The 13,665-nt window shown below is 53.2% G+C and overlaps 1 protein-coding gene across 2 annotated transcripts in view; it reads right to left on the reverse strand.

The window, feature by feature from the left end:
- RYR1 (ryanodine receptor 1) overlaps nucleotides 1-13,665 on the reverse strand; it is a 114,256-nt gene that overhangs the window by 99,174 nt on the left and 1,417 nt on the right. For both annotated transcript variants that reach the window (XM_037021731.2, XM_037021730.2), the window contains exons 2-13: nucleotides 9,548-9,667; nucleotides 8,482-8,586; nucleotides 7,406-7,480; nucleotides 7,244-7,322; nucleotides 6,796-6,908; nucleotides 6,377-6,470; nucleotides 5,120-5,213; nucleotides 4,896-4,970; nucleotides 4,255-4,411; nucleotides 3,958-4,122; nucleotides 2,141-2,262; nucleotides 1,453-1,648 (exon numbers count right to left, since the gene is read on the reverse strand). In XM_037021731.2, coding sequence (XP_036877626.2) covers nucleotides 1,453-1,648; nucleotides 2,141-2,262; nucleotides 3,958-4,122; nucleotides 4,255-4,411; nucleotides 4,896-4,970; nucleotides 5,120-5,213; nucleotides 6,377-6,470; nucleotides 6,796-6,908; nucleotides 7,244-7,322; nucleotides 7,406-7,480; nucleotides 8,482-8,586; nucleotides 9,548-9,667 — 1,395 coding nt within the window. The remainder of the gene's footprint in view (nucleotides 1-1,452; nucleotides 1,649-2,140; nucleotides 2,263-3,957; nucleotides 4,123-4,254; nucleotides 4,412-4,895; nucleotides 4,971-5,119; nucleotides 5,214-6,376; nucleotides 6,471-6,795; nucleotides 6,909-7,243; nucleotides 7,323-7,405; nucleotides 7,481-8,481; nucleotides 8,587-9,547; nucleotides 9,668-13,665) is intronic.

The following is a 13,665-nucleotide window of genomic DNA, read 5'->3' on the forward strand; positions in this document are numbered from 1 at the left end:
ATAGTGCTTTCTGTCTACACCTATAAGACAGTTGTATCTATATCCTAGGGCCCATGTTACTAGTAAGAGAAGCAGTGCATCCTGGGAGAGAGCATAACAGCCACCATCACTATCTAGTTGACTTTAGAAGATCACCGTCCTGTGGCTCCCAAAGGAAAAGTCCTCACCACAGCCTGGCCCTTGTCACCTCTCTGCCCTCATCTTGTCCTACACTGCCCCTAGCTCACCCTGCTCCAGTTGCTTTGGCCTCCTTGCTATTCTGGAACCTGCCAAGCACACTCCCACCTCGTGGCCTGTGTGCTTGCTCTCCCCTCCCTCTCTTCTCTATCCCTCCCCCAGGGGTACACAGGGCTGCCTCACCTCGTTCAGGTCACCCTCCCTGACCACTCTATGTTACTGCAGCAGCCCCAGCACTGTTTATCACTGCCCTGCTCCGTTTCTCTCCTTAGCACTTGCCATCTTATATACCACTTGAGTTCTTATTTTACTGGTATCTATCCTCCCCCACTTCCATGTCAACTCCATAAGACAGGTGCTTTTGTCTATTTCGTCAAAAGCTCTATCCTCTGGCATATTTGTTGAGTAACTGGCTGCTATTTAACCTCCCTGAACTCCGGCGACCCATCTGTAATACGGGAATTACAACTCCCCACGGGGTTATGTCATGCATATAGCACACTTAACACACAGTAAGGGCTGAAGTGACACTTGTACAGCATCTACTATGTGCTGACGCTGTTCTAAATGCTTTGCATATACTAATTACACTCCGTAAGTTTTGTTAGTGTTATTATTATCACTTCTGGGCCTGCCTCCCCAATTAGACTGGGAGTCCCTTTAAATGAAAGCTCCCCATCACCGTGCAGAGACATCACACCCCTGGATTTTGTCTAGCCCCCTGCTCCTACCCCTCTCAGCCCTTCCCAGTCAGACCGCATGCTGAGCGGAACCCGCCCCCATATTTTCTCTTGGTGCCCTAAACACACATACCCCAAGCCCCTTACCCCGGCTAAGCCACCCCCGGCCCCGCCCCCGCCCCATATCACACTCTGGTTCGTCCTCCCACCCCGCAGGCCGAGCCCCCACAGACACCGCCCCATGAGTCCAGCGTCATCTCCCTCATCCAGACTTCTTCCCAGGCCTCGTCTGCACCCGCCTTGCCTCGGCCGTGGGCTGCACCTCTGCCCAACCTCTCCAGCTCCTCCCTCTCCCCTGAGGGACCAGGGACCAGGCCCGCCCCCGCCTTCGCGTTCCGGGGGCGTCGCTCTCACCGGCCCTGCCCCTGCCCGGCCAAACGCCCCGCACCTTCTTCCACGCCCCGCCCACCAACCGAGTCCCGCCCCCTCGCGTGTCCTTCGCGCCGGTCCACCTGCCCTGCCCGCTCTCAGATCACTACTTCCCCAGGCCCCTCAGGCACCGCCCCGGCCCGCCCCGCTCCCGCCGCGGCCTCACCTCCTCCTGGAAGAGGCTCTGGCGGTTGCGCAGGCTGCGCAGTTTGCTCTGCTTCTCCTCGTGCTGCAGCTCCTCAGAGGGCGGCTCGAAGTAGCCGATGAGGTCCTGCAGGCTCAGGATGACGCCCTCGATGGGCAGCGCTGTGCCAGCAGGAGGCCCCGAGCCCCGCGGCTTCCCACTGAAGCTGTCCAGGCCCCTGCGGGGACCGCACCGTGTCAGCCAGTGGACCGCAGCGCTGACCGTCAGAGAGGGGCTTGCGAGACCCACCCTCTGGCCCTAGCAGGACTCCCACAGACACACTTATTTACAGTCGGGGAGAACGAAACTCGGAAAGAGAAGGGTACTGGCCCAAAGCTGTACAGTGGCCAATGGCAGAGCTGAGACTGGGATTTATGCCTGTGTAGACAAAGGGGTCGTGGAAGCAGGAGTCAGCAATGGGGAGGCCCAGGGTCAAGGGTCTGGGTGTCAAGGTGTTCAGGGATGTGAAGTCAAAGTTATGGTCTTCAAAAGTCAGCTAAGGTGGTCAAGTGTATAGACAGAAGTCAGAGGTTTAGAGGTGAAGGGTCCTGTGTACGTTATATGGGGTTTGGATGTCAAAGGTAGATATTAAATGTGTCAGGTGCATGGATGCCAGGAGTGGGCACAAGGTGTGACCTGGCACCCCGGGCAGACCAGGCAGGTGGCTCACTTGATGAACTGGTTGTATAGGCCCGCAGTGCTGTAGATCATGCGGGCAGCTTGGGACTCTTCCTGCTGGCAGCGGGTCAGTGATAGTGCATCATCCATGTGGCCTTCCTGGTGCAGCATGGCCTGGCAGTGGGGGACAGAGAAGTCAGGAGCAGGCCCCGCCACCCAGGGTGGTGCTCCCCAGCCCACCAGCCAGACTCTAGCCCCAAAACTGCCACCTGTCTACCACGGACTCTATCTACCAGTTCCCTCCTTCTGCTCCTTTTCATGTGTCTCTGTGTCTTTCATTCTCTCTCTTTTTTCCCCTCTCTGTCTCTCCTCTTTATGTCTCCAACTCTGTCTCTGTTTGTTTCTGTCTGTCCAACTTTGTCTCTCTCCCTCTCTTTCTCCATCTCTGTCTGTCTCTTTCTGTGTCTCTATCCCTTTTTGATTCAGTCTGTCTTTGTCTCTGTCTCTATCTTGTCTGTCTCCATGCCAGACCCTCTCCACTTGAATCTACTACTGACTTATGCCCCCACCAGAAAGCTCTAATGCCACCCCAAACCTAACATGTTCCAGACAGAATGCCTGACCACCTTTCTGTGAGGTGAGACCACCACTGCCCCTGAGATGACCTCCCCAGGACCTCATCCCCTCCCATGTCTCTAAGTACCATCCACCTACTGAGCAACCCTATATCCCCATCTGGCCCAAGCCCACCTCTGCATCCTCTGCTCATATACCCAACTACAAGCTTCACTTATTGCACACACGCATCTCCCTAGCCTTCCCACTCATTGACTCATCAAGTCTTTCTTGAGTAGCTCAGTCCTAGGCATTGGATCCCTGTCCTCCTGAGCTGACATTTGACTGTCCTCAACTTGGCTGATGGCACATCATCCTTCCAGTTATTCAGGGCAAAAATCATAGTGTCATCCTCAATGCCCTCTCTCATCCTGATACCCAATTTTGTCACAAAATCCTGTTGGCTCCACACTCAAACTACAACCAGAATCTGCCACCTTTCTCCACTCCACAGTCCCCACCCGGGTCCTGTCCACTGTTTCCTCCCATCTCCTCTGGCTCTGCCCCCACCCCCACCCCAAACTGTTCCCACAAGCAGCTAAGGAACCCCATGGACCTGAGGTAGATTACTTCCCTGCTCAAAACTCTCTTGTGGCTCCATCTCACTCAGGGTAAAAGCCAGGACCCTCCCCATGGCTGACAAGGCCCCACATGATCTGCTTCTATCCCCTCTGTCCTCATCTCCCACGACTTGCCCCTCGCTTACTCTGCTCCAGCCAAACTGGATCTTCTTCCTATTATTGCAGCAAACCAACTTCATTCCAACCTCAGGGCCTTTGCACATGCTGTTCCCTCTTTTAAAAGTAGCTTTCCCACTTTTCAGTTATAAAACAGGGTAGTTCATTAAAGACAATTTATGCACCATTCTGAGCACTGGGAGGGCAGGAAACAGGTCTGCATAGCTTGCCTATTTTTCTGCACACACCAGAACTGGGGTACTCAATAATTTGTTGAATGCTATTCTCAGTCTGTCTGTCACTACCTATCTTTTTCTCTCTGTCTCTCTCTTTTCCACCTCTCCCTCTCCATCTCTAGCCTTATTTTCTGTCTTCATGTCTTACTGTCTTTGCCTTTCCCTGTCCCTGTCCATATTTCTCCCTTTCTTTCTCTCTTCCTCTATCTATCCTTCTTTCTTGCTGTCCCCCTGAATCTCAGTTTCTCTCTCTCAGTCTCCATCCTTCCCTTGGCCCCATCTTCTAGCCCCTGAGTCCCCTTCTGGCCCTGCCTGCACTCCTGACCTTGCCCCACACCCACCTTCTTCTTGAGCACACCGAGCCGGAGAGCCTTGGGGTCCGGGGCAGCATAGGTGAGCCACAGGCCTGAGGCCACGTGCTGCACGAAGCACAGTGACTCCCCATACTTGATCTCAGGGGGGCCCATGCCATCCACATCCCGCTTGGGGGCCATATCCAGCTTCTCCTGCAGGGGCAGGGACAGAGGTCAGCCTCCTCTGCTTGGGCATTTAAGGAGAGGGCCCCACTGAGAGACTGTGAAGTGGGGGCTGGGGTGGGGTGTGCGGCTCCAGGTGACAGGGCACCCTGGCCCACATACCTTGGAGATGCGGAAGCAGAAGGAGGTGGCCTTTGTGTGGGCCTTGCTGTCGTCGACCACCACCAGGCCTTGGTCCTCACTGAGCGCCAGGTAGCGTCCTGTGGTGACGTGTCGGATGCGAAGCGGCTGGCCCCAGCGCAGGTGGCTCCCGCTCCAGCTGTAGAGAGTGGGGGCAAATGTACTAGAGGGCCCTCCCCCAGTCCTCCTGTAGACACTACAGTCTGGGGTCACGGCTCCTCAAGCCCCAGTCCTCTTCTGGGGTCCCCAAACCTTCCTCAGGGCCCCAAAATCTTTCTTAGGACCCCTCAGTCCTCCAGGAACCCAATCTTCTCAGGCCGTCCCAGCTTCCTCAGAGCTCCCCAGATGTCTCCAGTGCCTCCAGTTTTCCCAGACCCATCATTTTCTCCCCCTCCACTCTCCACATTTTCATGTGGGACCCCTGATCTCTCCCTCAGGACCCCACCTTCCCCCAACATCTTTTCCTCCAGGATTCTAAGACTGGCACCATCGCTTTCTTGGGCTCCCCAGATTTTCCCTCAGAACTCTCCAGTCTCTTCCTCAGATCTTGCAAGACCCTCTCCCCCTCCTAGGCCCCCCAGGGAGCCCCAGCCCCCTCCTCCAGCTTAGCCCCCTTCCCCCACCTGATTCGCAGTGGCTCCAGTCTCCAGAGGGAGCGGGCATGGGTGCACACAGCTCCCCCCTCGTAGTGGACAAGTCTGGGGACACAAGAGACAGTAAGGCGACAGGTTCACGCTCAAGACCTCCAGAATCAAGCCCCTAACCCCACCCACAGGGTCCCAGCCCCAGCCTACCTTGCCCCCTGCTCCCACCCTGAGATCCCAGCCCTCTTATCCCCAGCCCAGACCTGCGCTGGTCGTCACTGTCAGCAGGGGAAATGGTCAGACACTCATCCATGTGTCCATGAAAGAGGCGGAGGACATGGCCACCGGTCACATAGCCTATGAGGAGTCAGGAAGGGTGGTCACTGTGGGGTTGGTGCCCTGGAGAAGTCCAGGAGCCAAAGTGGAGTCTGGGGTCCCTGCTTCTCCCATGTGGGAGGCTGGGGGCTAGGTCTGGGGGTCTGCAGTTGGAGATCTGATTTTCAGAGTACGAAAATTTGGGCTAAGTTTGGGGCCTACAGTGGGAGTATGAGATTTGGGGTCCAAGGTTGAGGATCTATATTTAGTGTACAGGGCTGAGGTTGTGGGGTTGTGGGTCTGAGTTTGGATTTTTGAGGTTGGAGTCAGAGGTTTGGGTCCAATGTTCCCTAATATTGGGCTCTGAGTTCCAGGGCTTGATCTGGGATCTGGGTTTAGAGTGATGTTGAAAGTGAGGTTGGGGTCTGAGGTTTTGAGGGTTGATTTTGGAGAGCTAAAGCTGGTATCTGAGATTTGGGGTCTGCGGTTATAGTCTATGGTTTGCAAGTCTGAGTTTTGAAGTCTGAGTTTGGAGAGATCTGAGCTTTGTAGTTAGAAGTTGGTGGGTCTGAGTTTCAGGATTGGAGATTAGGGCCAGAGTTTCAGGGTCTGTGCTTTGAGCTTGGGTCTGGGTTAAGGCTCTGAGGTTTTGGGTGTGAGAGTTGGGATAAAACTTTTGGGGTCACACTTTGGAGTCTTAGCACAGGGGTCTGAATTTGGGAGATGATTTTGGAGATGTAAGGTTAAAGCTTGGAGGTCTCAGGTTGGTTGGCTGAGGTTTGGGGTCTGAATTAGGGTTCTTGGTTTGGGGATCTGAGTTTGAATTTGGGGATCTGAGTTTGGGGGAATGAGGTTGCCATCTCTGCTTGTCATCTGAGGCTTGGGGTCTGAGCTTCAAATATGAGGTTGTAAACTTTGGATCTGAGTTAAGGGCTCTGACCTCCAGGACCTGAGCTCGGCATGTGAATTCTGAGGTCTGAGTTCGGGAGTCTGATAACTGAGATTTGGGCGTGGAGGTATGAGCTCTGGGGCTCCTTCTGGATTTGAGGTCAGGTGGAGATCTAACAGTAAGGGTCATAATGAGTTCTGGAGATCTAGGTTTGGGGTTTGAGGTTCCAAGGTTCGTTTTGGACATGCCTGAGGGGCAATGTGGAAGGTCTCTTTTGGGGATCTCAGCTTAGGGGCCAGAGATCTGGGGCCCTCACCCTCTTCACAGCCAGAGCAGATAGGGTTCATGTTCCACAGTGTCTGCATGAAGGAGGCATCCACCTGGAGCTCCCCGCTGGCTGTTGACAGGTGCTGGAGGCAACCAGGGTGGAGCAGTCAGAGACGATGGTGGGGTCAGCAATAGTTCCAGAGACCGAGGCAAGAAACCGAGGGTGGAAGCCAGAAAACCAGCAGTCAGGAGACAGAAAATTAGAGGACACAGATGAGGAAACTGAAATCAAGTAGGAAAACGGGGCACCAGATACCAGAAATTGGATGTTAGAGTCAGGAAACTGGAATCAGGAGTGAGGACACTGGGACCAGAGAGCAGGCAAACCAATGATGGGGAGATGGGGTCAATCCCACATGTCCCCAGCCCTGGGACGGTAGTAGCCGTGATGGAGGTGGGATTGCTCACCAGGTAGCGCTCCGAGGAGACGCTAACAAGGATGAGGTCATCCCCAACTCGGACCTTTTCTCCTTCAGACCTCTGCTTGGAGGCTGGGTGCATCGTCCACCAACAGGCCTCTCCTGAGGTGGGCAGGGTGCTGTCAGGATGATGGGGCCCAGAATGCTCTTCCCCAGGGCATTCCCAGCCACAGAGCCTCCCAAGCCCTGTGCCCAAAATTCTCCTATTCTGCCCCCAACTCTGCCTCAAGCCCCCCATCCCTGCCCTCAGATTTTATCTAGGGATCCCCCAGTGCTTGCCCATCTCCCTGTTAGAATGTTTCCATCCACACCTGGACTCCCTGCCCCAAAGCCCCCTAACATTCCCATGCCGGCCCCTAGAGTTCTGCAGACCTGTACCCCAACTCCCTGCTTTAGAGTATCCCCATCACATTCCCGGCTCCCTCCAGCTGCCGTACCTGTTGCATCCTCCTGAAGTCCCACATCAAAGGCCAGCTTGTCGGTCATGGAGCGTGAAGTGGTGAGGCAGCTCAGATACTGGGGTTGCAGAGGGGAGTGAGCCTCGTCCTGGCGGACACTGCCCCCTGCCCCTGCCCGTGACCCCTTGCTGATGTACTCACCATGCCGCTGTGTGTGTGCCGGAGCAAGATGGCATGGCCATACAGGAGCGTCCTGTGTCCCCCACCCTGGGATGACTGTGGCAGGAAGGGAGGGCACAGAGTGAGAAACGACCTCCTGAGACATCTGGCCTATATCAGGTGGGAATATGTTCCCCATAAAGTACCATGCTCAGCTCAGGTCTGGCTGCAAGGAATCCTTTGCTCAGACCCTTAGCAGATTTTCTGCTTCAGTTTCCCCACCCCTGGAGGCCAGGACATGTCTCTGAGAAGCCTGTGGATGGGGTGTTACATATTCTCCAAAGCCCACTCTGTCCTCCCTGCCTCCTTCGACTGATTAGCCAGGTCCTAAAGTCACTCAGGAAGGCTGAAGCCCTCCTCCAGGTGCCTGGACTTCTGCCTGCTTTGCTCTAACCTGTCAGAACACCACTGAGCTGGAGCCAGTGTGTGCCAGCACGGTCCCACCAGTTGTTAAACACTTGAACATCACCCTGTGCTGCCACACACCATGGAGCACCAGACGACTCAGCCCCTCCTAGGAGCTGGGGGACACACTCAGGTGACAGCATCATGCCTGCTATCCCGGCTCTCACATGCCCATGCTCTGAGGGGGCCATGTGATGGGGCCACGCAATCACATGGCGGACCCACTCCTGGACTGGAGGGGACCCACACTTGGGATGAGAGGAAGTGAAGGGAGAGGTCCCATGCAGAGAAGAGCTGCGATCAGGGTTGGGGGAAAGGATGGGAAAGAAGAGAAAGGAGCGAGTCGGGAATGGGGTTTCAGAGGCCCCCACCCCTTCCTTCCTGCCTGCCTGGTCTGTTCTGGGCTCCACAGCCCTGACAACTGGAGTAGGGGAGACCCCCCAGCCCTGTGTGCAGGATGTGGGCCCAAGAGGCCAGTCTGGGATCCGGAAAGGTGGGAAGGACAGGTGACACCCAAGGCCAGACCTACCCACTTATCCAAATTGAGGGCCTGTGGGGGTGGGGCAGAGAGAGGAAGAAGAGCAGGTGGTGAACAATCCCAGGGTCTTCCCACCCCTCCCCGCCACTGTGCCCCGCCAGGGATAGGGCCTCACCTCCGCGCCTGCCCCCACAGCGTTGGCCAGCATCTCCTGCAGGGCTCGGACAGAGAGGGACTGCTCCAGGACGAAGCAACAAATGGCCAGATCGGGAGGCACGTTCTGGGGGTGTGGAGAAGTGAGCGGAGAGCCAGAAGGCCCCTGAGCACTGTGCCCCTCCGCTCCCCCCTTAGATCCCAGGCCTGACCTGAAGCCCCCAAGAGGCCCCTGCCCTCTACAGCACTTTCAGACTCCCTGAATGAGCGCCAGCATCACAGAACACGCCTTCTCTGTGCCTCCCCCTCACACACCTAAAGCTCACCCAAAGCTCACAGAAGCTTCCGCGCTGGCCTTCCTTTCCTGCTTGGTACCCCACACCCCACCTCCTAGGAAGCGTGAACATCATCAGACACCCTGCACCTGCTCCACCTCCAGGACACTCCTTTGTGCCTTCCCCTGCAGACAACCCTAATCTCCCCAACCCCAAAGGCAGCCCCACCTCCTGCCCTCGCCATCACACAGCCCCAGTTTCTGCCTTCTCCAGGCACCTGGGACATGGCTCCGAAATCACAGGATTTTACACCTCCCTCCTCCACCTCCCACACAGGCTCCCAGACACCCTTCCCCTTGGACCCAAGATTCTCTCCCCCATCAAGCCCCTGGCCTCCTCCCCCATGAGACTCCACACCCCCTCCCTCCCCCAGCCCCCACACATCTCCCCAGGTCACCTCCTCTCTCAGACCCTGAGTCCACCTCTGCTCAGACTCCAGGGTCCCTCCACCCCTTAGCCTCCACCCTACCCCCCAGTCAGCCCCCTGCGGTGTCTCCCTGACCCTCCAGGCCCTCTGTCTTCTGCCTCCTCAGACACCTGCCTTCCAAGATCCTCGGGCCCCTGCCCCTCCACCCTCAGACCTCCACCCCTGCCCACTTCAGAACCATGCCCCCTTTCCCTCTTAGCCTCCTCCCCATTTTCTCTCCTGTCTGCACCCCCTATTCAGACTCCTAGACCCTTCCTCTTTGGACTCTAGACTCCCTGCCCCCAGAGCGCCTGGCCCCCGGCCCCAACCCGTCCTCCCGCACAGACCTGGGCATTGCTGGTGGGCTCCAGGAAGCAGAGGCGGTTGCCAAAGCCCTCAGCGGCCAGGCAGAGTTTGAGCTGCTCCTTGAGCACGGTAGCATTGCACTGCAGGACCACTTCGTCATCCTGGGGATGGGAGCCAGGGTCAGCGCTCGATGGCCACATGGCCCACATCCCAGAGACAATGCATACGTACTATGCACACTGACCCCCCCTTATCATGAAAAAAATGGTAAGAGCTGTTAACAATACCCACCCTCGCAACTTATCAAGTAGGGGCCCATGCTGAGCGTTCCACATACTTCTAACATCCCGGTGAAATAAGGAGCTAGTGTCGCTCCCATTTTAAAATGGGGAAACCGAGGCTCAAACAGGGGACATGACCGCCCAAGGCCACACAGCTGGTAAGAGGAGGAGGAGGGATTTGAACCCAGTCCAGTGAGCTCCAGAGGCCTTGCAGGTGGGGTCCTCAAGGTGAACAACGGGAGGGTGGGAAGCATGGGCACCTCAAGTTAAATGCTGTTAGCTCAGCCTTTTCTAATTTCTCTTTTGTATGTTGTTTTTATAATAGCTACCATTGAAGGAGTGCTTCCTAATAACCCCTGACTGCAGGGCCAGAGCCTGCGCTGCATCCTCCTGGAGGAGAAATGCCACGAAGGACGGTATTGGGACAACTGGTGAAAGATGAACAGGATGTGAATTGGATAACACCAAATTTCCTGATTCTGATGACTGTACTGTGATCTTGGAAGAGACAGACCTTGTTTTTTAGGGAACAGACAGCAGGGCATTTTAGGGCTAAGAGTATCACATCCACAACTTACTCTCAAACAGTTCAGGGGCAAAAATGTGTGGAAGGTGTGGAAGGAAGGAAAGATAAAGCAGATGTGCCAAATCTTAACATATGGGGAAAGTGATTGCAGGCCACGTGGGAGTCCTTTGAACTAACCTTGCAACTCTTCTCTAAGTTTGAAATGATTTCAAGATTATAAATTAAAATTTTAAGTAAAAGAGAAGCACATTTTCTGTGTGCTGAGTCCCAAGAACTTATCATGTATTAACTCACTGAATTCTCACAACAGTCCTCTGAGATGAACCTGTGGAAACTGAGGCCCAGAGAGGTGAAGTAACTTGCCTGGAGTCACACAGCTGGCATATGGCATAGCTGGGATTTGATCCGAATGCTGTGACTCTATATGTCACACTCTTAGACCACCTTAACCTACTAGTATAGTAGCCCATTTCTACATTTATGAGTAATATAAATGTATACAGGGAGTCTTCCACATCTTTACTGATAGTGGTGTCAGGCAAAAAAAGGAGATCCTGACTCTTAAAAACTGAGTTAAGGCAGTAGCTATTCCATTTTACAGCTGGGAAACAGGCCCAGAGAGGTTAGGTGTCCTGCCTGAGGTCACACAGCCTCCAGCCCTTCCAGCACATCACACAAACATGTTCCAATCCTGGGCTTTGACCCGTACAGGCCACCCTCAGTCTGTCGATCCAGCCTGGGATGAGGCAGACAGGTTCAACCTGCCTGCAGGCGGCTCCCCCACTGCTCTGTCCTGTAGCCCCCAACATGGATATCCTGTTATACACCAGGCACTTGGGTGTTCATAGGAATCATAGGGCTTGCGTTTATTAAGCATTTACTGTCTGCTGGGCCTTACCCTCAGAGCTTTACATTCATGTGATAGACAATTATTGCATCTGCTCTTGGGAGGCACTGGATAGAGGACAACGGGTAGACAGAATCCCTGCCCTCGAGCTGACATCCTTGTGGGGGCGATGCAATGAACAGGTGAATAGATTCATAATTTTAATGTCAGTGATAAGTGTTATGGAAAAAATAACCGGGGTGATGTAAGAGAGTGGCTTCTGGGGTAGGGATGACATCAGTGAGGGGGTGAAAGTGATAGCCTCTCCAAGGAGGTGACATTTGAGCTGAGCCTTGTCCAGATCCTAGGCAGGAATCAAGCCTGGTGATCTCTGGAGGAAGAACATTCCAGGAAGAGGGGGCAGCCTGTGCAGGCTCGGCTAGAGCGGCTGAGGGTGTTGAGGAATAGCGAGGGAGACAGGGATGGGGAGGAAAGTGGGAAGAGATAAGCTCAGAGAAATATTTGCATGGATCCCTGGAATCCTTATGGCACATATTTTTCTCCCCATTTTCCAAATTAGGAAATTGAGACTCACAGAGAACAATAAAAATCACTGGCCAAAAGTTAGGAAGCAGGCAAATGGCAAAGCCAGGATGTAAACCAGAGACAGGGAGCCTACTCACTACTCCAGCAATTCTCTAACTTCCTTCTGCATCAGAACAAAGGCAGGTGGCCTGGTTAAAAATGCAGCTTCCGAGGAACAACCTAAGACAGGCACAGTCGCAGGGGGGCCATCAGGTGAGAAATTGGGGAACAACAGTGGTGAAGCTTAGAACCTCACCCCCCCCCCGTGTTGCGAGAAATCTTCTGCATCCGTGGATGGTTTATTGCCCTTGTCTAGCTCGGATTAGCACACAGTCTACAGGCACACACCTGATCATCTACAATTGCTCTCTTACAACACTAAACTATGTTTTCTACCTTTATCTTGCATCTACCTACCACTTCAGCATTTTATTAAAAATAAAAATAATAATAATAATAAAGGGAGAAATGTGGGATCCACATATAAATCAAGTATAAAAATCAAATGAATATTCATATTTGACCTGATTGTTTATAGTTCATAATGCGTGATCAGAACCGAAAGTTTCTGTGATGACTGCCCTTGTACTGTTCACCATGTAAGAACTTATTCACTATGTAAGAATTTGTTCACTATGTAAGAACTTGTTCATTCTGCTGGGAGACTGACGAGAACTAGGCTTGAGATGGATTAATGATTGTACATTGAGCAGTGACCCCCCTATACAGAATTTTATTGTTGTTAACAACCATTTGATCAATAAATATGAGAGATGCCCTCTCAAAAAAAAAAATGCAGCTTCCTTACTGGCCCTACTCCTCCCCCAGCACTAAGAGCCTGATTCAGTGGTTCTGGGGTGAACAGGGAATCTGGACCATTAGCCAGCCCCCAGGAGGCTCTGCGGTGCGCCATGCTTTAAGAAACCCTAGCCTGGGCAGAGCTGGAGGCCACCACCTATCAAAGGGAAATGAAATCAGTCTGGTGGGGGTCCATAACCATGAGCTAAATGTGAAATAAAGTAGGCAAGAACAAAAAAGAGCAACATACTCCTCATACTCTAGGGGCTACCTATGTTTTATGAAACTTGTTTCAGTTACAAGGTATCTTTTTGTCCTAATTTGCCCAGAATAGCATGAATTGGAGGCGATCTCTCAGATGAACTGATACACAAATTGTGGCATATTCACATAATGGAGTACTACTCAGCACCAAAAAGAAGTGAGCTCTTGATACACAATACACAGATGAATGTCAAAAATATTATGCTGAGGAAAAGAAGCAAGACGGATGAGCATATATTGAACAGGAAACACTAGAAGTGACTAATGGCATCTCTAGTGCAAATGGCCAGAGTGATTAGTACAAAGAGCCAGAGGGAACTTTCTGGGGAAAAGGAAATGTTCTATGCCTTGGTTATAATGGTGGTTCCCTGGTGTGTACAGTTTGTCCAAACTCACTGAACTGTAACACCTGAGATGGCTACAATTTATTACTGCATGTCAATAAACTGACATTGACTCGCAATAATTTTATACCTCAATAAAGTAGATTTTTTATAACGTATGTGTGTAAGTGCATGCACCAGGTTGCAATATAAAATGTATTTCTTACTGGTGGTGTGAGGTCCAAAAAGTTTGAGAAGACCATCATAAAACCTCAATAAAGTTCAGGAAAACAGACCCAGTCTGGGGCCAAGAGATACCAGGACCAGGCCTCTAGAACCCAGAGCTGGTTACCTTGGCAAGTCTGGGCCCAGTTTTCCTCTTGTGAGAGCAAGGGACTGGGCCTCAGGGGCATCCAGAGATGACACTTCCTGGCCTTGAGCTTGGGCAAGTGACTTTTCCACTCAGGCCTCAGTTTCCCTCAAGTCTCCCAGGGTGATAAAGTTAGGGCCCTACCTCAGAAGACAGGGCAGCAAGGATATAATTAGATGTCTGAGG

Source organism: Manis javanica, chromosome 17, assembly GCF_040802235.1.
Source record: "Manis javanica isolate MJ-LG chromosome 17, MJ_LKY, whole genome shotgun sequence".
NCBI classification, from domain to species: domain Eukaryota; kingdom Metazoa; phylum Chordata; class Mammalia; order Pholidota; family Manidae; genus Manis; species Manis javanica.